At 37.3% G+C, this 25,989-nt stretch overlaps 1 protein-coding gene across 1 annotated transcript; it reads left to right on the top strand.

The window, feature by feature from the left end:
• The first annotated feature begins 3,077 nt into the window (after positions 1 to 3,077).
• Positions 3,078 to 23,957, top strand: LOC121727628 (allergen Tha p 1-like). The gene is made up of 3 exons (XM_042115561.1): positions 3,078 to 3,164; positions 3,387 to 3,571; positions 23,770 to 23,957. The coding sequence occupies exons 2-3, from the start codon at positions 3,397 to 3,399 to the stop codon at positions 23,955 to 23,957; spliced, it is 363 nt and encodes a 120-aa protein (XP_041971495.1). The 5' UTR covers positions 3,078 to 3,164; positions 3,387 to 3,396.
• The last annotated feature ends 2,032 nt before the right edge of the window (positions 23,958 to 25,989 follow it).

Genomic DNA, 25,989 nt, shown 5'->3' with positions numbered 1-25,989 from the left:
CCCCAAACCCCCCCTCCTGGTAATGTTGCTAAGCAAAATGGTGTTGCGTCGTTAGTTTTGAGTCTTACTTCTCCTTCTTTAGAATCAAAGTAAGTTATTTATTAAAAGTGAAATTAATCTAACCAAAACTAAACATGCAGATTTTACGTGTCGTTTGATTAATATGTGGGAGGCTTTGCCCCTGCCCCTACTTTTGGTCTTGGAAAAATATCATGTTTCTAAAGAAGATTTGCAAGAATATTCGTATTGTACACGATTTTCGAATTCCACGCGAGCGAAGCCGCGGGCAAAAGCTAGTATATGAATAATTTTTCATACATATTTTCACACTGGGTTTAACTCTCCGACTAAAATATAGCCAGACTTGAGACTATATTTCACTAGACAGTGGTTTTCAAATGCCGGATGCAATATTAGGCAATTATAATTATTTTTCTTGTGTATTAATGTGTTGTAGGTAAAATGACTCTAGGGTATTGTTCCCATAATATAATGTTGATTACGAGTATTTCCACTATTTAGCGAATTTTGGCCATAGTTCAGTATGAGTTATGACGCCGGACGCCACCTTTCGGCAGAATTTTTAGTCTAGCTTTTAATCTACTTCCCGGCTCATACACGTGGAGCTGCAGGAATGTTTTATAGAATATTAACTATTTAGGGGAGCCCAGCTCAAAGCGGCCATAGGAGGCAAAGCGGCCACCCTTAATATTTCGGTTATTTATAAAGGCAGAGCAATGTTGCTGCTCTGGCGCATAGTGAACATCCCGCCCAGCCCCGCTCCATGATGCGGGTTCAGTCAAATTAGTAGAAAACAAACATGGTCATACTTTAAGGAGACATTTAAAAACAGGAATACATCGATAAAACAAAGTTTTATTGATATATTTTGACTATTTTTATTAAAAAGAGTTGACTATTTTTTATAAAAAAATATTGTGATTGTTGGAAGATGAACTCCTTTCAAGAAACCTCAGAAACCGGGCAGAAGCGATATAAGTAGCAGTTTACAGAATTTTTATATAGCATTCAAATAGCATTAATTTTATAAAAAATATATTTATTTAATAGAAAAAAACACCATTTCGTGTGAACATTTGGGCTGGCCACGTTGCCCTTACCCCTATGGCCGCTTTAGGTGGGCCCTCGGGCAAAGCGGTTTTTTGACAGGTTGTCGTAATATGTGAATCATGAGCTAATTTTAAGATTTGGGTAAATATGAATCACACATAGCAGAAATATAATAAATGCACTATCTAGTAGCACATTTTTTATTTTTAAATATATAATATTTCGTCTTTTTTCAAATTGAAAGTTAAGGTGGCCACTTTGAGCTGACCTCCCCTACTTACACAAAAAATTAAAAAAAAAAAACAAAACGGCCCTGTTTAAGAAAAAAAATGGGTTTCCATTTTTTTTTTCAAAAGAAAAATAAATACTTAGTTAAAAAACTCATTAAATGACCGTGTCCCTTGTATAGAGTTTACTGTGAAAGAAGCAGCGCTGAAAGACATTTTTTTTTGTGATTTGCATGGGCCTTGGAAAGAGATTCCTCGTACAAAAGTGAAAAAAAAATGTTCTCTTTCAGCGCTACTACTTTTACACTAAACTCTATATACGAGATTCATACACAGTACACACCTTAAAGTATTATCACTTAGTTTTGTTTTACCCTGTATACTAATATTATGAAGCTGAAGTGTTTGTGTGTTTGAAAGTGTTAATCTCAGGAACTGCTTGTTCGATTTGAAAAAATATTTTTGTGTTGGATAGCCCATATATCGAGGAAGGCTTTAAGCACATAAATGATTCCGTTTTTTTTGTATTTTCCTGAGTATTCATGTTGTGATTGAATTTACTTTTAGTTGAAAATACGAACTTAAAATGCCTAATATCTCGGCTCCGATATAGTTTAGCTATATTATGTCCCCCATAAAAAAGTTTACTCCTCTTGATATGTTCTTTCATAATATGCCGGTTTGGTGAGTGGCCGCGAAATTTGAAAATGACGCCAATATTACCCAAACCCCTTTGAAATTTTTCATGTTAATGTGTATTTTTAAAAAAACTAAAGTTAAGGTGGCCATACACGGGAAAATTATCGTAACGATTTATCTTCTCGATGTTAAAATCGAACCACAAATTGTACGTGTGTAGCAACTAGCAATATCGCAAACGATTTTACGTTCAAAAGATCGATTGGACGATTTTCTTGACGATCGATCGAAACGACAAATTGTCTCGTATATGGGCACCTTTATTTTTATTATTTCATTGGTTTACGCAATGATGAAATACTCAAACCAGATATGTTACTACCGCGCGCGTTGTGAAGCTTCAAATACGGCCCAATTGGGCCGTCTGTTGTTTAGTCTGCATCAGGCGCAGTCACGAATGTGCCGCGTCTTGTCTTACCTAAATAAATTGAAAATGACGTCGTGCGTGTATCGAAAATGTACCAATTATGACTCGAAAGTAAACAAAACATGGAATCTCTTACCACATGTCTTGATTGCTATAAATACCTCGATTATTTACATTTTCAATTATTTTTTCGAACAATCTGGAAAAAATCGAATTTTCGTCATAGCTCAGGCGAAGAAAGAGACATCAGACAGCGATAGGATTCGACGTTTAAAAATAGAACTGTCTCTTTTACGTAAATGGTTTTTCGTATCTTTTGTTTCACTCATCTGTCAAATTTGTCAATGTCTGCAATTTTGAATTTGAAAATTGTTCGGAAGAGATTTAAGCCGGAAAATAGTATGGACGTAAGTCGTAACATATCTGTTTAAGTACAATATCATTGGGTTTACGCAATTAATAACACTTTACCCCTATACATCTACCCATTTTTTCGATAGTTTTCTTTACCGATCATCCGATGATAAAAACCAAGTGGGTCCTATTTTGTTTTGACTAGAAGGACGTGCTTTATTCAACACTGAAAACTGAATTGCACATTAATTATTCTGAGAATATACCATTAATTATTTTAATTAACTGGAGAATTATTGCCTTATAAAAGCGGAGAGTAGCATTCTTCCTACCTTACTCGCTTACCGAAAATAGTGATAATTAGACGCCGTGGATTTTTCTAGAAATTTAACCGAGTGAAATACTAAAGTGCAGTTTAGCAGTGAAGGTAGAATACTTTGGAATAGGTAAATCATGATTTCGGTTTTAAAGTGCCTGAAGAAGATACGATCCCAGCTGGACTTTCAGATCCCCTAATCCATGGAGGATTCGGGAATTATTCGATAATAATTCCGTGATCCCCGTATAAAAATCCTCTATGAACAACGCTTCTTAGCTACCATACCTTTCATACGTATTAGCACTCCCATGACCCATTTAAACCCCACTTAAACAATCCTAATTTCCAGAATATTCAAGATGATGAAGTTTTTGGTACTGGTAGTATGCGTGGCGGTAGTGTCGGGGTACTACACGGACGTGGATGACAAAATCGACGTCGACCACTTGGTTCAAGACCCCGCTCAGCTGCGCGCCTACATCGACTGCTACTTGGACAAGAGCCCCTGCACCGATCAGATGATGGGCTACAAAAGTAAGTCTTGTAACAAGGGGCCGTACCACGAAACCGTTTTGAGACTCGAACAATCGTACGAGAATGCCGCGGCCTACTCTAACAAACGAGAAATGACGTTGTTAGAGCATTACGTAAATACGCGGCATTCTCATCCGACTGTTTGAGTCTCAAAACTGTTTCGTACAGGACCGGAATTATATTTTTTACTAGCTGTTGCCCGCGACTTCGTCCGCGTGGACTTCAGTTTATAGCGCGCGGTGTCAATAAAATTGGTGTCAAAAGCTTTTTAAAACCCTGGTACCCCTAAAATCAAAATACCCAAAACAGCCGTGTAGTGTGCACATAATATGATTTTTTTTTAAATTAAACTTTTTTATACCTTTTAAAGCTTATTTAGCGTTACACAACTTAGCTGCATAATGCATTACACAACTTTAGCTTTGCCCAATAGCCAATACTCATAGCCCATTAACTATTTATTATTGGTAGACTGTTGTTTCTGATTTCTATGTTGGTACGTGAGTTATTTAATAACATGTATAACAATCGAAAGAATCGAAATATCAACTCAACATGGTACCACCTCTTATAGAAATACATATGAGTAAGCGATAGCGCGATCTAGGCGACTCTTGGCGCCATCTGTTCCAGTTTTTGGAACTAACTTAATTTGAACAAATTTACGCATAAAGACCCGCTTTTTCCAGTAATAAGTAGCTTATGTCCTTTATCAGGCTTTAGACTATCTGTGTACAAAATTTCATTACAATCGGTTCAGTAGTTTTGGCGCTGTTGTTTTTGAATTTGATATCTAATCTAAGTTGGTAGGTGAGTTATTAACGTGTTTATCAACCGAAAGAATCGAAAAACTTAGCTTTTTTTTTTTTTTTTTTTCGAATGGATCTATGCTAATGGCCCTGTGTGAGAGGGCCGTGTTAGCTTCATCGGGAAGGAGACTGCCGTTGAATAATTTAGCTTAACATGGTACCTCTTATAGAAATACGCATGAGCAAGCAATAGCGCGATCTAGGGGACTCTTGGTGCCATCTATTTTGAGTTTTTGGAACTAACTTAATTTGACCAAATTTACGCATTTTCACCCCCTTACCCTTTTCCAGTTAAAAAGTAGCCTATGTCCTTTCTCAGGCTTTAGACTATTTGTGTACAAAATTTCATTACAATCGGTTCAGTAGTTTTGGCGTGAAAGCGAGACAGACAGACAGACAGAGATACTTTCGCATTTATAATATTATATAGTATAGAACGTGTATAACAATTGAAAGAATCGAAAAACCTAGCTTAACATGGTACCACCTCTTATAGAAATACGCATGAGCAAGCAATAGCGCGATCTAGGGGACTCTTGGCGCCATCTATTTTGAGTTTTTAGAACTAACTTAATTTGACCAAATTTACGCATTTTCACCCCCTTACCCTTTTCCAGTTAAAAAGTAGCCTATGTCCTTTCTCAGGCTTTAGACTATCTGTGTACAAAATTTCATTACAATCGGTTCAGTAGTTTTGACGTGAAAGCGAGACAGACAGACAGACAGAGATACTTTCGCATTTATAATATTAGTATAGAACGTGTATAACAATCGAAAGAATCGAAAAACCTAGCTTAACATGGTACCACCTCTTACTCGTATAGAAATACGCATGAGCAAGCAATAGCGCGATCTAGGGGACTCTTGGCGCCATCTATTTTGAGTTTTTGGAACTAACTTAATTTGACCAAATTTACTCATTTTCACCCCCTTACAACCCCCTTTTCCAGTTAAAAAGTAGCCTATGTCCTTTCTCAGGCTTTAGACTATCTGTGTACAAAATTTCATTACAATCGGTTCAGTAGTTTTGGCGTGAAAGCGAGACAGACAGACAGACAGACAGACAGAGATACTTTCGCATTTATAATATTAGTATAGATGAATACGGAATACCTAATACCTATAGGCCTCTTGGATATCTCTAGTGGCGCGGCGAGTGGCAGATTCAGGCAACACGTGGGTGTCAGAGTGTGATCAGCTGTAAAATACGGTTTACTAGTTTTAATGAAAACACGTTGAAAACATTAAAAATGCTCTGAAATAGGAAAATATGGGCGGTACGAGGTACTGTTGTGTTGTAGGGTGCAAAAATTCCCAGTCTTCGAATCGTGAATTAACGTTTTATTCGTTTCTGAGACGGAATTGGGAAATGTATCGAAATCAACATGCCGATTATTAATCATGCTTAAATCTAAATCTCGCATGAATATTTCTAAAATATCACGTGCAAGTTATTTTTAATATCAATGTTTCATTATCTTATCTTATATCTTTAAACGAGCAATTCTTGTATATATATATATACTAGCGACCCGCCCCGGCTTCGCACGGGTATAAAATATATTACAGCCTATGTCACCAAAAAAATGATTGAAATAGATTCAGTAGTTTTCATAAATAATTTATTACTACCCGTGGCCCACATTGGTCGGTACCTACTGCCGCAAAAGCAACGTCCCGCAATTTTTAAATCTGTAATATCTTCGAAAAAATTCATTTAAAATTTAAATCATAATATGCTTTATACGCTTTCAGAGCCATACTTTTACCATTTTACTTTACTTTTACGGGAGACCATTTTAAAATGGCTTCGAAAATTAGCCATTATTTAAAGTTAAAAGTAAATGACAAAAAATGTTATTGTGGGATATCCTTATGCGTATATACCATCGCGGAGTTTTCTGTAGACCTTTTCAATGTGTACAATACTTGGTACATTATTCACATGAAGAATAGACCACGTGAAAGTTCTTTTTTGCGGAAAAATGTACGGTTTCCGTGACATTCCCAAATTACGCGGGCGATGTATATTGTACATAGTGATACCTTTTCCGCGAGCGCATCGCCGCATTGGTAGCGCCCACTTCGAAACGGGCGTACATCGCAATATTTTAATTTCGCCATAACTTCTAAACTAAACGTCAAATTTTAATAATTCAAAGACCAAATATATTCTACATAAACTGTACTTAGTGACGAAATAATTTATTTTGATAAGGATTATTAGCATGAGTAAAATAAATCCGTTTAAATGTAGTCCAATAAAAATCAAGATTTTTAAATAAAAAAATGGTTGTTGTGCCTCAATTGACATAGATAGGTATAGTGTGTCGCGGACATTTTTGTAGATATTTATAAGATCTACATTTACTTAGAACATTGTATAGTTCTATCTTTTATAGTTTAGGCAGCGTACGCAAAATAAGTAAATTTTCTTCTCTCTTCACTCTTCTTCTCTTCACTTTCTATAAAATTCACCCTTCGCCACTGGTATACACCTACCTTTATAATGCTTTTACGTTACGTAACATAAACTTTTGTAAGAGTAACAGAAAAGTAACAGAAAAGTAACGGAAAAGTAACAGAAAAAGCTTCTGTTTACAGGCTTAACCATAATTTATAAGAAAATGGGAAGGAATTGTTAGCTGCAGCTATGTTCGCATAAATCTTACGTTCTCAAACGTCAATCTTACATAAACAAGTAGAAAAATAACTTGGAACATACCTTGTAAATCACAGGTACAAGTTAAATAGTTTTTATCACTAAAACACGCCGCCGATTCACTTGTTCTATGACAAACAAAACAAAATGTTAGTGTAAATAAAATAATAACTACTACGATTCGCTCAGAAATCCCTACTAATATTATAAATGCGAAAGTATCTCTGTCTGTCTGTCTGTCTGTCTGTCTGTCTATCTGTCTGTCTGTCTTGCATTCACGCCAAAACTACTGAACCGATTGCAATGAAATTTTGTATACAGTTATTCTAGAGTCTGAGAAAGGACATAGGCTACATTTTGATGTGGGAAAATATCTTATTTCCATGAAAATATCGATGAAAATGAATTCGCATTGCGCGTGGCCAGCGCTCATCCCGGGGGTCCTGGGTTCGAGTCCCGCAGGCGGAACAAAAAGTTTTCAATGTTCCTGGGTCTTGGATGTGTATTAAAATAAAATTTCAAAAATCTTAAACATATTTTATGTACTAGCTGTTGCCCGCGACTTCGTCCGCGTGGACTTCAGTTTATAGTACTTTATAGCGCGCGATGTCAACAAAATTGGTGTCAAAAGCTTTTATAAAAAAACCCTGGTACCCCTTAAATCAATACAGCTGTGCAGTGTGCACACAATAAGTATTTCATTTTTTTATATTAAACTTTATATTTTATGCCAAATATTAAAGCTTATTTAGCCCTCCGATTACACAACTTTACCCATAAACTATTTATCATTGATAGATTTAAGGTTACGTCACTGCACAGATAAAGTACTGAGTTATTTAATACCGTAGAATAGATATAACAATCGAAAAAAATCGAAACTTAAATGTAAGATGATACCACGTCTTATAGGAAGACTTTTGAGCAAGCGTCAGCGCGATGTAGAAGACGCACGGCGCCATCTATTATGAATTGTTGGAACTAACTTAATTTGAACAAATTTACGCATTTTCACCCCCTTACAACCCTTTTTTCCAGTAAAAAAAGTAGCCTATGTCCTTTCTCAGGCTTTAGACTATCTGTATACAAAATTTCATTACCATCGGTTCGGTAGTTTTGGCGTTTGGCGTGAAAGCGAGACTGACAGACAGACAGACAGACAGAGATACTTTTGGCGTTTGGCGTGAAAGCGAGACTGACAGACAGACAGACAGACAAAGATACTTTCGCATTTATAATATTAGTATAGATTATGTGCACACTGCACAGCTGTTTTTGGGTATTTTGATTAATTAAGGGCCGCGCTACACCGGAATGGCAGCGGCGAGGCGAGCACTTTCAGCGCTGCCATTCCGGTGTAACGCGGCCCTAAGAGGGGTACCACATACCAGGGTTTTAAAAAGTTTTTAAATTTGACACAAATTTTGTTGACACCGCGCGCTATAAACTAAAGACCACGCGGACGAAGTCGCGGGCAACAGCTAGTTAGTTAATATTAACGTGTATAACAATCGAAAGAATCGTAAAACCTACCTCAACATGGTACCACCTCTTATAGAAATACGTATGAGCAAGCAATAGCGCGATCTAGGGGACTCTTGGCGCCATCTGTTTTAAGTTTTTGGAACTAAGTTAATTTGACCAAATTTACGCATTTTCACCCCCTTACAACCCCTTTTTCCAGTTAAAAAGTAGCCTATGTCCTTTCTCAGGCTTTAGACTATCTGTGTACAAAATTTCATTACAATCGGTTCAGTAGTTTTGGCGTGAAAGCGAGACTGACAGACAGACAGACAGACAAAGATACTTTCGCATTTATAATATTAGTATAGATAATATTCTAACGTATTAAAAACTATAAACAAAAACATACTAACTAATAAGTATGATTAGTTCTATGTTACAATAAAGTAAAAAATAAAACGCCATCTGTTGAATCGTATTAGAACTAAAATGTTCATTCCATCGATATATTTCTGGATTTTTTATAATATTATACATAAAATATGTTTAAGATTTTTGAAATTTTATTTTAATACACATCCAAGACCCAGGAAAATTGAAAACTTTTTGTTCCGCCTGCGGGACTCGAACCCAGGACCCCCGGGATGAGCGCTGGCCACGCGCAATGCGAATTCATTTTCATCGAAATTTTCATGGAAATAAGATATTTTCCCACATCAAAATGTAGCCTATGTCCTTTCTCAGTATACAGTTATTCTAGAGTCTGAGAAAGGACATAGGCTACATTTTGATGTGGGAAAATATCTTATTTCCATGAAAATATCGATGAAAATGAATTGGCATTGCGCGTGGCCAGCGCTCATCCCGGGGGTCCTGGGTTCGAGTCCCGCAGGCGGAACAAAAAGTTTTCAATGTTCCTGGGTCTTGGATGTGTATTAAAATAAAATTTCAAAAATCTTACACATATTTTATGTATAATATTATAAAAAATCCAGAAATATATCGATGGAATGAACATTTTAGTTCTAATACGATTCAACAGATGGCGTTTTATTTTTTACTTTATTGTAACATAGAACTAATCATACTTATTAGTTAGTATGTTTTTGTTTATAGTTTTTAATACGTTAGAATATTATGTTTAATAATATAATCACTTGGTATAATAATAATCAATCTATCTTATCTTATGTAGAACTCCTACTGCATTTCTAATCCATACTATCCATACTAATATTATAAATGCGAAAGTATCTCTGTCTGTCTGTCTGTCTGTCTGTCTTGCTTTCACGCCAAAACTACTGAACCGATTGCAATGAAATTTTGTATACAGTTATTCTAGAGTCTGAGAAAGGACATAGGCTACATTTTGATGTGGGAAAATATCTTATTTCCATGAAAATATCGATGAAAATGAATTCGCATTGCGCGTGGCCAGCGCTCATCCCGGGGGTCCTGGGTTCGAGTCCCGCAGGCGGAACAAAAAGTTTTCAATGTTCCTGGGTCTTGGATGTGTATTAAAATAAAATTTCAAAAATCTTAAACATATTTTATGTATAATATTATAAAAAATCCAGAAATATATCGATGGAATGAACATTTTAGTTCTAATACGATTCATTGGCGATGGCGTTTTATTTTTTACTTTATTGTAACACTAGCTGTTGCCCGCGACTTCGTCCGCGTGGACTTTAGTTTATAGCGCGCGGTGTCAACAAAATGTGTGTCAAATTTAAAAACTTTTTAAAACCCTGGTAAGTGGTACCCCTCTTAGGGCCGCGCTACACCGGAATGGCAGCGCTGAAAGTGCTCGCCTCGCCGCTGCCATTCCGGTGTAGCGCGGCCCTTAATTAATCAAAATACCCAAAAACAGCTGTGCAGTGTGCACATAATCTATACTAACATTATAAATGCGAAAGTATCTCTGTCTGTCTGTCTGTCTGTCAGTCTCGCTTTCACGCCAAACGCCAAAAGTATCTCTGTATGTCTGTCTGTCTGTCTGTCAGTCTCGCTTTCACGCCAAACGCCAAAACTACCGAACCGATTGTAATGAAATTTTGTATACAGATAGTCTAAAGCCTGAGAAAGGACATAGGCTACTTTTTTACTGGAAAAAAGGGTTGTAAGGGTGTGAAAATGCGTAAATTTGTTCAAATTAAGTTAGTTCCAACAGTTCATAATAGATGGCGCCGTGCGTCTTCTACATCGCGCTGACGCTTGCTCAAAAGTCTTTCTATAAGACGTGGTATCATCTTACATTTAAGTTTCGATTTTTTTCGATTGTTATATCTATTCTACGGTATTAAATAAGTCAGTACTTTATCTATGCAGTGACGTAACCTTAAATCTATCAATGATAAATAGTTTATGGGTAAAGTTGTGTAATTGGAGGGCTAAATAAGCTTTAAAATTTGGCATAAAATATAAAGTTTAATATAAAAAAATGAAATACTTATTGTGTGCACACTGCACAGCTGTATTGATTTAAGGGGTACCAGGGTTTTTTTATAAAAGCTTTTGACACCAATTTTGTTGACATCGCGCGCTATAAACTGAAGTCCACGCGGACGAAGTCGCGGGCAACAGCTAGTTTTATATAAATTTAGTAATGTAAATAGGGTAACGTAAAAGCGCGAGAATCAAGGACAACATTATAAAACCTAAAAAAATGCTAATTTACTTTGAATCTCATAGTTTATGTAACAAAATCGTCATTCCAGTAACCTCACACTAAATTATGAATCAGAAAGTTAAGTATTAATGCTATATAAATTTCACTAGGGTACTCGACATACTTGGGTAGCAAAAAAGGACATTTCTTTTTGTATGAAATTTTTTGTTGTTGGTAATTTGTCTTTAAATTTTTATCAACAAAATAAGCTTATACGTTTGAAATTGATATTTACGTAACTAGTAAATACATCAATGTAACAATCGAAAACAAATACTCATATGGTTTCTTTATTTATCACTAGACGCAAATAAAAATCTAAAAGTGTAACAAAATTTTGGCTTTACCCATTAATAGCTCCCACACCGGTTTCGGTGACGGTGGCCGTTTTCATTGAAACCAGGCCAGCTACGCAGGAGTAATTTGATAGTGCCCAAGTGTGTGCGCAGTACACAAGAGCACTCTCTATTCCTTTACTCTCATAACCCACTGGGACGGAAGACCAACACGACCGGCGATCAGGTCGATCGGCGAGATCGGCGAGATCAGGCGCAGGACCGACTTTTACTTTACTTGTCAGACAATCAGGTGATCAGCCTGCATTGTGCATTGTCCTAACCAAACTTGGAAATAACATGTTTCCAACGCGGGAATCGAACCCACGACCCCCGAGTCAAGAGCCGCGCTCTATACCACTAGACCACGGAGGCGTTATATAATATATATATATATATATATATATATATATATATATATATATATATATATATATATATATATATATATATATATATATATATATATATATATATATATATATATATATATATATATATATATATATATATATATATATATATATATATATATATATATATATATGTTCGCGCCAAACTTTAGCGCGACGAATGTGGCAGTAGGCAACACTGCGCATGAGTCTGCGCTGTCAGCTGTCATACGTTTGACATACGGTTCGACACAGTCCTATACCGGCGCGCGATCGTTACATACGAAAAATATCGGCTAGCCGTTCCCGTAAATCGCGATCTCAGCTCAGTGAAATAGAAGGTGACAGTGTCGTGTGACCACATCAGCTCATCCCATCTCAGCTCATCTGCCCAGCTACCTCAGCCACCAGGTAACCCCAGTTTCCTTTCTGCCCATCGTTGTAGTGTAGGGGTCCTCGCCCCTACAATATATATATATATAACGCCAATATAAATTATAATATTACTATATTATACTACCTGTATAACTACCGCCAACTGCTGGTTATAACTTATAACTTATTAACCGACTTCCAAAAAACGAGGAAGTTATATTATGTTCGGCTGTGGATACTTTTTATTTATTGTTTATTTTTGTATGTTCAACGATTACTCCGCCGTTTGTGAACCTATTTTCGAAATTTTTGTTTTATTGTATTAGATTTCACTCCAATTTGGTACCATGTTCACAAAAGTGGTGACCTGATGATGGGATCCATGAGTAATCGAGGGAACTCCTCGAAATTTATATGGAAACATAATATGGTGATTTTGGTTTTATGAGAAGCATCCTAAGCATATGCTACCAGAACGCAAGATTTTGCACCGAAGTTTCACCTCTTGCAGTGAAATTTTTTGGCTAATTTATGAAAAGAAACTTGTTGATGTTTTCCCAAACTGCTATACCATCTTAAAGATTTTTTAACGATGCCGATCACTAGCTGTAAAGCAGAGCCATAGAGAAATATAATACACGGGGAGCAGAGCGTTCTTTCTCAAGGATGTCGTATATAGAAAACAAATACAGGACAACAATGTCATCATCAATTATCAGTTCTTTTGATAAATTTCTATTTAACAAAGGACCTACAGTGCGATGACCAAATAAAAGAATTTGCAGTTTGTTTGTTAGTTTGAACGCGCTAATCTCAGGAACTACTGGTCCGATTTGAAAAATTCTTTCAGTCTTAGATAGTCCACTTATCGAGGAAGGCTATAATAGGCTATATTTTATCACGATAAGATTAATAGGAGCGAAGAAATAGAGGAAAATGTAGAAAAAACGGGGAGAAATTATTTGACAGGGCTTATTTGAACGCACTAATCTCAGGAACTACTGCTCCGATTTGAAAAATCTTCCAGTGTTGGATAGGCCATTTATCGAGGAAGGCTACAAGCTATATTTTATTAATCTAAGACTAATAGGAGCTAAGAAATAGAGAAAATTATGGAAAAATAAGGGAAATTATTTGAATGGGCTTATCTCAAGAACTAGTGGAGCAGCAATTTTTCTGTTATTTGGCACAGGTAAGAAGTAGACCACGTGAAGGATCGTAGGCTATTTTTATGGACTAATTCGTCTGTGAAATATCTGATTTACGAGGGCCGAATAACAGGAAAAATCCTCCAGTAGTTCGTGAGATGAGCCATGAGCCCTTTCAAATAATTTCCCCCGTTTTTTCCACATTTCCCTCTATTTCTTCGCTCCTCCTTCGTAGCATGACAAAATATAGCTTATATGGGCCAAGATGCCTGAGTTAAATAAAATAAATACATAAAAAATAAAATAGGCTTTTGCAATAAATGGACTATCTAACACTGAAAGAATTTTTCAAATCGGACCAGTAGTTCCTGAGATTTACGCGTTCAAATAAGCCCTTTCAAATAATGTCCTGTTTTTTCAACATTTTCCTTTCTTTCTTCGCTTTTATTAGTCGTAACGTGATAAAATATAGCCTGTAGCCTTTTTAGATAAATGGACTATCTAACAATGAAATAATTTTTCAAATCGGACCAGTAGTTCCTGAGATTAGCACGTTCAAATAAGCCCTTTCAAATGATTTCCTCCCATTTTTTCAACATTTTCCTCTATTTCTTCGCTCCTATTAGTCGTAGCGTTATAAAATATAGCTTATAGCATTTTTCGATAAATGGACTATCTAACACTGAAAGAATTTTTCAAATCGGACCAGTAGTTCCTGAGATTAGCGCGTTCAAATAAGCCCTTTCAAATATATTTCCTCCCATTTTTTTCCACATTTTCCTCTATTTCTTAGCTCCTATTAATCTCAGCGTGATAAAATATAGCCTTTCTCGATAAATGAGCTATTCAACACTAAAAGAATTTTTTTAAATCGGACCAGTAGTTTCTGAGATTAGCGCGTTCAAATAAGCCCTGTCAAATAATTTATCCCCGTTTTTTCTACATTTTCTTCTATTTCTTCGCTCCTATTAGTCTTAGCGTGATAAAATATAGCCTATAGCCTTCCTCGATAAATGGGCTATCTAAGACTGATATAATTTTTCAAATCGGACCAGTAGTTCCGGAGATTAGCGCGTTTAAATAAACAAGCAAACAAACTAACACACTCTTCCGCTTTATAATATTAGTATAGAATATAGATATACCTACATCACTACAGAAAACAGTTTCTTGTCAAAATGGCAATTAGTTGAGTAATTAGGTAGGGCCCCTAAGCAGTATTAGCCCAGGGCCCCACAAATTCAAGATCTGCCCCTGGGTATACTATGGTTCCGAAGATACTAAGAGAACTCCGGATTCCTTATAGATACAAGTTTGGGGGTTTAGGCGCTGTTTTAAGAACTGAAAGCATATGCTACTATGCAATTACATTCAACATCATCATTACCACGTCAGGGTCACCAATGTCACCAAAATTGAACATAACAAATTCAGCCTTAACTCCAGAGCGTAAGGCACACATTTGACATTACTTCTGAGAAGTAAGCTGCTTCGATAATACAAGTAACATGCCTGTCTCACTTCCATACAAACGGCGCGAAATCGCCGAGATTATTTACCTACTATTCTGGAAAACAACCTAATTTCAACCTTTTGCATTGCGTTTAGCGTGAAACATGGACTGTAATCAAAAAATAACTAAGCAGTCCAATAACTGAATGAGAGGTAAAAATGATGGAATGAGCGGTTCGATAACGACTTAACAGAAGGCCTACTTAACCACGGAGAGCGTAGCGGGGAGACGGGGGGCCAGCGCCCCCGAAAGGGGGAGCCCCCCAAAACCCAAAACAAAAACAAACACAATCCAGAAAGTCCAAGAGTAGGTTAGGTTAGGTTAGAACTTAGACCACAACACAGAGGGAGCCGAGCGAGCGCAGCGAGCGTGCTACGGAACCCTCCATGGACGAGTTCGACTCTCACTTGGCCGATTTTATTATATTTTACCACCTCATTGTTTAAAGAACTGCTTAGAATGATGTTTCTTACTGACAAATTCCGTTCAAATTCAATCAAATTCAATGATCCATTTCATTATTTTTTACAACTCGTTTTTGTTTACTTTACTGCTTAATTTAACTGCTAAACTAGTTATTAAACGTGCCATTTATAATTTTTAACTTACCACAACTGAAATTTACAACTGTCCCTTTAAATAAGTGCCTTATAATATTAATATTATAAATAAGTACATCTTCTTATCTTCATAAATTATTTAAAACTAGCTGTTGCCCGCGACTTCGTCTGCGTGGACTTCAGTTTATAGCGCGCGGTGTCAACAAAATTGGTGTCAAAAGCTTTTTTAAACCCTGGTAAGTACCCCTTAAATCAAAATACCCAAAACAACCGTGCAGTATGCACATAATATATATTTTTTACATTAAACTTTTTATAAGTACCAAATTTTAAAGCTTATTTAGCTTTGCACAACTTAGCTGCATTTTTTTTTAATGAAATAAGGGGGCAAACGAGCAAACGGGTCACCTGATGGAAAGCAACTTCCGTCGCCCATGGACACTCGCAGCATCAGAAGAGCTGCAGGTGCGTTGCCGGCCTTTTAAGAGGGAATAGGGTAATAGGGGAGGGTAGGGATGGGAAGGGAATTGGAGAGGATAGGGAAGGGAATAGGGTAGGGGATTGGGCCTCCGGTAAACTCACTCACTCGGCGAAACACAGCACAAGCGCTGTTTCACGCCGGTTTTCACAACTTTAGCTTTACCCATAAACAATTCACTTTTTTTTATTATTCAATTGGGCCTCACTGATTGGTTCGCACTCGGTGTTGCCGGCCGGAAACACCGAGTGTGAACCAATCAGTGAGGCCCATTTACTGCAGGACTGCCGTGCAGTCCTGCCGTGAATGGGCCTTTTAAGTTGGTATGCTAAAAAAAAAAAGATTAATTTAATAACGTGTATAACAATCGAAAGAATCGAAAAATCTGATTTTACATGATACCACCTTTTATAGAAATATATATGAGCAAGCGATAGCGCGATCTAGGCGACTCTTGGCGCCATCTGTTATGAGTTTTTGGAACTAACTTAATTTGAACAAATTTACGCATTTTCACCCCCTTGGTCTTACAACCCCGTTTTCCAGATAAAAAGTAGCCTTTGTCCTTTCTCAGACTTTAGACTATCTGTGTACAAAATTTCATAACAATCGGTTCAGTAGTTTTGGCGTGAAAGCGAGACAGACAGACAGAGATACTTTCGCATTTATAATATTAGTATAGAAGTATAGATTCTCGTGTCACAATGTTAGTTACCTTACTCCTCCGAAACGGTTTTAGTTTTTACTGATTATACTTACTTAGCAATCCTATTAATCTTTCGATCGTGGATTCTTGGAAATCTATTGTTATTCTATTGTGTCTCGCTCACCGGTGAGCTTGTAATAAGATACGTAGAATAATATACAGGTGTATTATTCTACGTATAGTACGCGATAGTTCACTAGGTAACTAAAAAGAGTGAAATTATTATTTTTAACAAAAATTTAAACCGACTTCCAAGGTAAAAACAATAATAACATCCTTATAATATGAACTAAAAAGTATTAAATAATTTTTCCTATCTAATAGTGCCTTTTTCTGAATTCGGCTAAAACTCAACTATTTCTGTAATCAATCTTCATAATTTTGAAGTCGGTAGGCAGTTACAAAAGTTTCAAACATTCTGGCAGACTGAAGATTCAGCTATATCTGGTTAACTTGGAAGTCTGTTTTGATTTTTGTTAAAAACAATAATAAGTTATAAGCCTTTCATGACTATATCCATAGTCCATACTAATCTATACATCAGCGTTGCCAGACGTCCTGATTTTGGCGGGACGTCCCGATTTTTTTATCAAAATTAAATGTCCCGCGCGGGTCCCGCTTTTCGAGGAAAGCCCGAACGTACGTGCAGCGTGCTGAGAAAGAGAGGTGCGTAACGAAGAGGGAGGAGGAGAGTGTGGGAGCTAGAGGCGTGGATTTTCTTTGGCTACTTTTGCTATCGTAAACGTTATTTTAACGCAAATAAAAAGATAAAAATTCAAAAACTTTTGAATTAAATATTAAATAATTAAGTGGGGCTCCCATACAAAAAACACAATCTACTACGTTTTCGCTCTGTTGTGGTACCGGTACGGAACCCTTGGAGCGCGAGACCGATTGGCCGATTTTGTTACACTTTGTCCCGCTTTTGAATGAAGAATCCCGCTTTATTACTCAAAAAGTTCCAAAGTCCCGACTTGGCACAAAAAAAAACTGGCAACACTGATATACGAGTACATACATAATACATACATACATACATACATACATACATACATACATACATACATACATACATACATACATATAAATAAAATTGGAGTGTCTGTTTGTAATATTGAAATAGCCGTTTTTTACTACATGAATAATATGAATATTTAGACGGTACACACACCAAAATAACAATTTTTAGAATTTTTGTCTGTCTGTCTGTTTGTTCCGGCTAATCTCCGAAATAGCTGGACCGATTTTGACGAGACTTTTATTGGCAGATAGCTGATGTAATAAGGAGTAACTTAGGCTACTTTTTAACCGACTTCCAAAAAGTAGGAGGATATTTTAACTTTTTTATGTTTTACCTATGTATTTTATTTCGCTGTTTGTGGACCGATTTTCAAGATTCTTTTGTTATTGCATAAGATATGGTATATTATAAAGATACCTATCTACAACTATTATTCCTTCCATATACGCACGGGAGATATCGATGGTACCGGTACAATTATGATTTCATAAACTGCAAATGTTTTATTTTTTTATTTTATTAAATAAGGGAGCAAACGAGCAAACGGGTCACCTGATGGTAAGCAACTACCGACGTCCATGGACACTCGCAACATCAGAAGAGCTGCGGGCGCGTTGCCGGCCTTTTGAAAAGGAATACGCTCTCTTCTTGGAGGTTTGCAGGTCGTATAGGTCCGGAAATACTGCTGGTAACAGTTAGTTCCAGAGTTTTACGTGCACGGCAGAAAGTTACGCGAAAAACGCACGCTGGAAGATGCCACTCATCAAGGTGATGAGGATGGTATGTTTTTCGCGTGGGACGATGGCGAAATTTTGCAGGTGGTATGATTCCGAACAATTCCTCAGGTGGATAGAGGATGCAGAGTGAAGCTACATCTCGGCGTAATTCCAGTTGGTCCAAGCTGTTTGAAACACTATGGCAGTCAACAATTCGAGCGGCCCTTCGTTGGATACGATCCAGAGGTGCCGCTTTTTTGCTCGACTTGCCGGGAGCACTGCAATGCCCCCAGATAGAATGTTTTTACTACGAAGTACGAACTAATCGCCACACTATCGTATATCGTAAATTTTACATAAATATGATAATCAGTAATCACTGCACAATTACACATCAATAATCTATAATATATTGTAAATATTTATAGATGTCTAGTGATTATCATATTTATGTATTAATTAATATTAAAATATTTAAGTATCACTTTTATATCTGAATTCTGACAGTATACCTAGAGTGTTAGTTTGGCATAGAAAATAATCTGTATATTATGTTTTATGTCTACGAATAATAAAAACTAAGGAAAAGTAACTCCGTCAAAAAACATGCTCCACATTATACTTGTCAAAAAAGGGCCCCGAAGAGGATCAAACGGTTTGACTCAAACACGTTAATTTTGGTTTGACTCAAACCGATTTGACTCAAACCGTTTACAAAGCTAGTTTGAACGGTTTGTCAAACATTTACGTGTTTGAAGCTTGTTTGATGAAATTTCATATTTTCGTTGTGTTTGACGTGCCGTTTGATCGTGTTCCGACTTCCGACGCGTTTGATCAAACCCGCTTAGTTTAGTGCTGGATTATGAAGAAGAAAAAAAAGAAGCTGTAGTTTCTAGCACTTTCTGTAGATGTTCGTGGGTAAAACGATATTATCTTAGTCGTTAGGCCATATTATTAATTTGGACCAAAGTAGCTTTCTTTTTTTTTCTCTTCTGACGCAGGACATTAACGTTATAAACATAAGATTATTAAGATAAGAAAATCGCGATCCTCGTTCTAGAATCTAGACTCTAGAGTCTAGACTCTAGAGCATCTTCTGCATCACAAGACGTGTACTCGACAGCGCGTATTGAATGAAACTGCGCAGTGTCGTTTGACAAACCATTCAAACCGACATCAAACGGTTGCATCAAACACGTAAAGTTTGAATCAAACCGTTTGATCGTCTCGGGGGCCCTTTACGTTTTATCTTGGAAGTCGTCGTCCACGATAACGTGACATCCAGAATTATAAAAGCGCACAATAATTTAAGGGGCCGTGGCCGGACGTTTTATTACGTCACACACAATTATTTTTTTAACCTATCCACTCACCGCTTGTTACGCTTTTTTAATAGGTACTTTTAACGTGCTTTTAACATATTGTATTGTCACATGTGGACCCTAGTCCCTAACTCTATGTTCCCTACAAGATTGTTGTAGTTTTTTAAATAAGTAATGTGCGCTGGCCGCTAAAAGCCGTTTAGACTTTAGAATAAGTTTTTTTTTTGCGCAGGGGAAACCGATCATGGGTGCCCCGGGTTGGGGATGTGCCTCAGTTAGCTGAAGCACCCCGGGGGTATGTGAGACTCTTACTCACTAAAACCACCTGCGGTTCGTCTTCAGCCGCAAAAAGGAGGGATATCCCGGATCTAACAAACACAGACTCCCTCCACGACCGGCCGGACTACCTCAGAAGGGACCGGACTTCCAACTAAGTTAGGGAACGCTTCGGCAAACTGAAGCGTTCCCCTCGGCGCCGGGACTGGCTAAGCCGGGGAGGTTCCCATCCTCTCCCGGAGCCCCGTTAGACGAGACTTAGGAGGTTCGCATAGCGTCGCCTCCGCACTCCCGTCCTACGCGGGCGGAGCGGCAGAGAGGTGGGATCGTCCTCTCTGTCCCGCTCCGCGGCCTCTTTCTGCGACGTAACAATTTCGCAGAAAGAGACCGCCGCCTGCCAGGCCTCATCGCTCTCGAGCATGCTCGGATGCGAGAGGTGCACCGCCACGAGATCGTGGCGCTGCACGGCCCAACGATCGCACACCTCAAGGGTATGCTGGGCCGTGTCCTCCACAGCGCCGCACTCATGGCAGGCTGGCGTTGGCTCTCTCCTGGCGACCTTAGTATTTCTTAACGTATTGCAATATATAGGTAAACATGGTCCGTTTTCAGAAGAGGTAGAATCTACATTTTAACGCAAATCTTATGAAAGTAATCTATTTATCGTATCGTATTACAAGAAAAAAAAACTGCAATTTTACTTAAACTATACATTTTACTCAAACATTTGAAAAACAATAATACATTCACCCAATTAATCAAAGGTAGCAAGCTTGTTTATACGCAGCTTAATTAAGTATTATAATTTAAAATCCTACTAATATTATAAAGGCGAATGTTTGTTTGGATGTATGGATGTATAGATGTATGGATGTGTGGATGTGTGGATGTATGAATGTTTGTTACTCTTTCACGCAAAAACTACTGTACGGATTTTAATGAAACTTTACAATAATATAGCTTATACATCAGAATAACACATAGGCTACAATTTTAACCGACTTTCAAAATGGGGGAGGTGTTATAATAAGAAAACGAACATCGTTTTCTTATGTTCAACGATTACTCCGCCGTTTGTTAACCGATTTTCAAAATTTTTCTTTTGGTATGTAGGGTATCATCCCAATTTGGTATTATATTCACAAAAGTGGTGATCTGATAAAGGATCCATAAGTAATCGAGGGAACTCCTCAAAATTTATGGGGAAAGATGTGGTGACTTCGGTTTCGTGAGAAGTATTCTAAGCATATGCTACAAACAAGTAAGATTTTGCACCGAGGTATACCTGGTATACCGTGGTTCGGAAGGTGCTGAAAGAACTCCTGATTCTTTATAGATACAAGTTTGAAGAGTTTCGGCGTTGTTTTAAGAACGGAAAGCAAATTAATGCTACTATGCAAATTACATTCATCATCATCATCATCACTACCATAATATTATACCATGCATCGTCCCATGATTATGAGCCTTTTCATAGTCTTTTAGATCGAGGCTCGAGTTTGTCAAGCGATAAGTTAAAAAATCTATACTTAATATTATAAACCTGAAGAGTATGTTTGCTTGAATGCACTAATCTCAGGAACTACAGGTCCGATTTAAAAACTTATTCCAGTGTTAGATATCTCATTTATCGAGTAAGGCTGTAGGCTATATTATATTATCACGCTAAGACTAATACGACCGAAGAAACTCAGGAAAATATGGTAAAAACGGGGAAAATATTAGAAAGGGTTTATCTCACGAACTACTGGAGCAATTTTTATAGCAATATTTGGCACTTATATAGAGTAGACCACGTGAAAGGAGTATTTATAGCTATTTTTATTCGAAAATGTACGCGCGGGACATCTAGTATCTTATACATAACGAACAAGATATTAATAATTATTATCTATTCCGTTACTTAAATTTGAGGACGTAGACAATTTTGAGGGTTCCGTAGTCAACAAGGAACCCTTATAGTTTCGGTCTGTCCGGCGGTCTGTCTGTCCGTCTGTCTGTCTGTCCGTCTGTCTATCTGTCCGCGGTTTTGCTGAGAGACTATAGGACCTAAAAAGCTGTAATTTAGCATGAATACGCATATTAATTATACCGACAAATTGGTACATGAAATCTTAAAAATATATTTTTTTTATGGTACCTTCCCTACACATCAAGCAGGGATGAATTTTTTTTTCGTTTCCACCCCATCGTGTGGGGTGTCGTAGGATAGTTTTTTTTTTAAATATTATGAGTATTCATAGATCATTTTCCTATTTGGTATCAGTTTGTGAAATATTAAGTTTTAAAGTGGAAAAAATCGTTAGAGTCCAGTGTCCCCCCCTTCTACCAGCTAAACGGTTGCTTCTGGAAATGTGAAAAAATTAACGGGAGTAGAAAATATGCTGAATTTAAAAGGAAAACTATCACGGCTAAGAAGACTTCATAAGTTATTGAGTAATAGTCGATCAACTAAAAAAATTGTATTCGGCGAAGTATAAAGAAACTTTCCGTTCAAATTCCTTTGAAAGTAACTCAGATGATATTGTTAGCAGTGTAAAACACGTTATAAATATACATTCATTGACCATACAAAAATAAAAAATAAAAAAATAGCGGTACTACGGAACCCTATATTGCGCGTGGCCCGACACGCACTTGGCCGATTTTTATAATTACTCAGAATTGATGACGTAAGCAGATTATGAATATTTTTGAACTGCAGGTAGTTGCGATAATTTGTAATTTCCTGACTTCTTCCGCACCGCATAGTGTACTGACTACTGATAGAAGCACTAAAATATGCCCGTTTTCACCATGCGTGGGAGAGCCATGCTTCGGCACGAATGGGCCGGCTCGACCGGAGAAATACCACGTTCCCACAGAAAACCGGCGTGAAACAGCGCTTGCGCTGTGTTTCGCCGAGTGAGTGAGTTTACCGGAGGCCCAATCCCCTACCCTATTCCCTTCCCTTCCCATCCTTACCCTCCCCTATAATTACCCTCTTCCGTCTTAAAAGGCCGGCAACGCACTTGCAGCTCTTCTGATGCTGCGAGTGTCCATGGGCGACGGAAGTTGCTTTCCATCAGGTGGCCCGTTTGCTCGTTTGCCCCTTAAAAAAAAAGTTATAGTATCCCCTAGCGGTAGCAGACACTAAACGTTAGGGGTCGTTGGTGAAAACGGGTACAAATTTTAGAATACGTACCAGATAGCCTCATGATTTTAAATATTTTTTTTATTATTTTTTTTATTCGAAGGCTAAAAAGCCAATCACAATATTATTTTCCGTGGCGCATTGGTAAAAATAACTACATGACTCTTAAATTTGATTAAAAAACTAGATGTACTATGTAGGACTAGATGTATGTTATAACGTATAACTTATAACTAATGAGTGATAACTGGGTGAATTTCAATATGTCAATTTTTTTTTTTCATTTCGGTGAACTTTTTTGTTTCTAATTTAAAACAGCTTTTGTTATGATACCACATTAATGAACGCAATAATTACCTAATATCCTCTATCGAACTCCCGCTATGCGTACGTCGAGCGACTCCACGGTGACGTCATAATCGAGTAGCAGTTTGTATGGAGCATTTCGGGCAGGTCTATTTTATGGGATTTTTGAATTGTTCTATCTTGGAAAGTTTTTTAGCTAACACAGTAATTCTTTCACCGATGTTTCGATTTCGGAAATATCCTTTAGGCTTTAATTACCATCAATGAAAAAATAGTCATCATGCCTATTCAGTGCCTAAACTTTTTCACAGAGCACATCGTGGATGCCGTAGCTAACACGTGCAAGAACTGCAGCCCGCTGCAGAAGCACAAGCTGGAGGAGGTGCTGAAGGTGGCCGTCGTGAAGTTCCCGGAGGCGCTGGTGGAGATGAGGAAGAAGTACAACATTGACACCAAACACTTCGCCGACATGGCCGCCGAACTCGCCAAATATGATTGAATGCAAAATATAATAGAGTAAAAATAATATTTGTCTTTCAATGTGCGCTTTTATAATCTTGGACGTGTCGGTAATACCGTGGACGTCCGCGGTAAAACGATAACTCAGGGAAGTAAAATGTATGGAGAATGGAGATATAATATGAAGACGCTTTTCCATCGACGATAACGTTATTAAACGTGCACGTTAGAGGTCATGACGATGTCTTCACTCTTCTGAACCACACATAATAATATATTGTGCACTTTTTATAATTATTCTGGACGATAATATTGCGGACGCCGATTTCCACGGTAAAAATGGACGTCAGCGTCCAACGTTAAAAGTTTTGTTTAGGGTTCCGTAGTCAACAAGAAACCCTTTTAGTTTCGGTTGTCCGTCCATATATCTGTCTGTATGTCCGTCTGTCTGTCCGTCTGTCTGTCCGCGGCTCACGGCTAAGGGCGAAACCAAACGAGCGTAATTTGTGTGTCGTGACACTCGTGAGCAGTAGAATTTCTGAAAAAAAAACTGCAATTTTACTAAATCTATACTTACCATATTTTGAAAAACAATAATACATTCACCCGATTTAATTAATTTATTAATCAAAGATAGCAAGCTTGTTTATACGCAGCTTAATTAAGTAACGAACAAGATAATAATAATTATTATCTTTTCCGTTTCTTAAAGAGGACGTAAACAATTTTTATTACTCAGAATTGATGACGTAAGCAGATTATGAATATTTTTGAACTGCAGGTAGTTGCGATAATTTGTAATTTCCTGACTTTTTCCGCACCGCATAGTGTACTGATAGAAGCACATTTTTTCCGGTTTTCACCAACCGCCCCCTAAAGTTATAGTATCCCCTAGCGGTAGCAGACACTAAACGTCGTCGTTGGTGAAAACGGGTACTAGTTTTAGAATACTTACTAGATTTTAAATATTTTTTTTATTATTAGATCAAATCGCTCGAAACGATTCTAAGTCGAAGGCTAAAAAGCCAATCACAATATAGAGACAACTATTTTCCTTGGCGTGTTGGTAAAAATAACTAAATAATAATATGATTAAAATAATGACTCTTAAATTTGATTAAAGTATATAAGTTATAAAGTTTATAACTATTAACTTATAAGTAATAACTGGGTGAATTTCAACATGTCCATTTTTTTTTCATTTCGGTGAACTTTTTTGGTTCTATGCTTTTTTGAGTTTTTACGGAAGTTTCCTCTCAATTTTAATGTTTTATGGCTACAAAAATAATGTCATAAAAATTAAGTAATAAATAAGCGAAGGACACACATATATCTATTTTTGCTGTCACGGAGACGAGAAAGTCAGTTAAGAGATTAAAAAAAAAGTCACCGAAATGTAAATTCACCGAAATAGATGATTGTAAAACGTTAAACAAGCACCCCGGTTAAAAAAATAAAACAATCCGTGATTTAATAAATTCGTATCTAAAATATATAATAACTAACTAGCTGACCCCCCGAAATTAGTTCGGTATTCTAAGAAAGTCGTCCATGCGTAGACCGAAAATGCAAAGCAGTCAATCATTAGCCAGTTCTCTCACCGGTCGTGTCGTTCAGCCGTTCCACCTGATGGGAGAGAATGATGGAATAGAGAGGGCACACTTTTGGGCAACTTTCTAACGTATTTGGAAGAGAGATAGAGATCGGTAGCCGGCCGGAAAATATTATCATGAGATACTCGCGGTAGCCACCGCCGTGCCGCCATCGGCGCGTTGACAAGTTTTAATCAAACTGCGATATTTGTTCGATTGTAATACTGTAAAGGACAATAAATTTCTATTCTTTACATAATACTAGATGATGCCCGCAAGTCCGTTGCGCGAGAACCGTACATTTTCCTGGTATAAAAAGTATTCTATGTCCATTCCCGGGGCTCACAGTATATCCATACCAAATTTCAGCAAAATTAGTTCATCGGTTTGGGCGTGAAGTGGTAACAGACAGACAGACAGGCACACACACTTGCGCATTTATAATATTAGTATGGAAGTATGGATATTGGATATGGATTG

The sequence above is a fragment of the Aricia agestis genome, chromosome 6 (assembly GCF_905147365.1).
Source record: "Aricia agestis chromosome 6, ilAriAges1.1, whole genome shotgun sequence".
Classification (NCBI taxonomy): Eukaryota; Metazoa; Arthropoda; class Insecta; order Lepidoptera; family Lycaenidae; genus Aricia; species Aricia agestis.
Note: the sequence above shows the minus strand (reverse complement) of the source record. Positions and strands in the feature narration are given on the sequence as shown.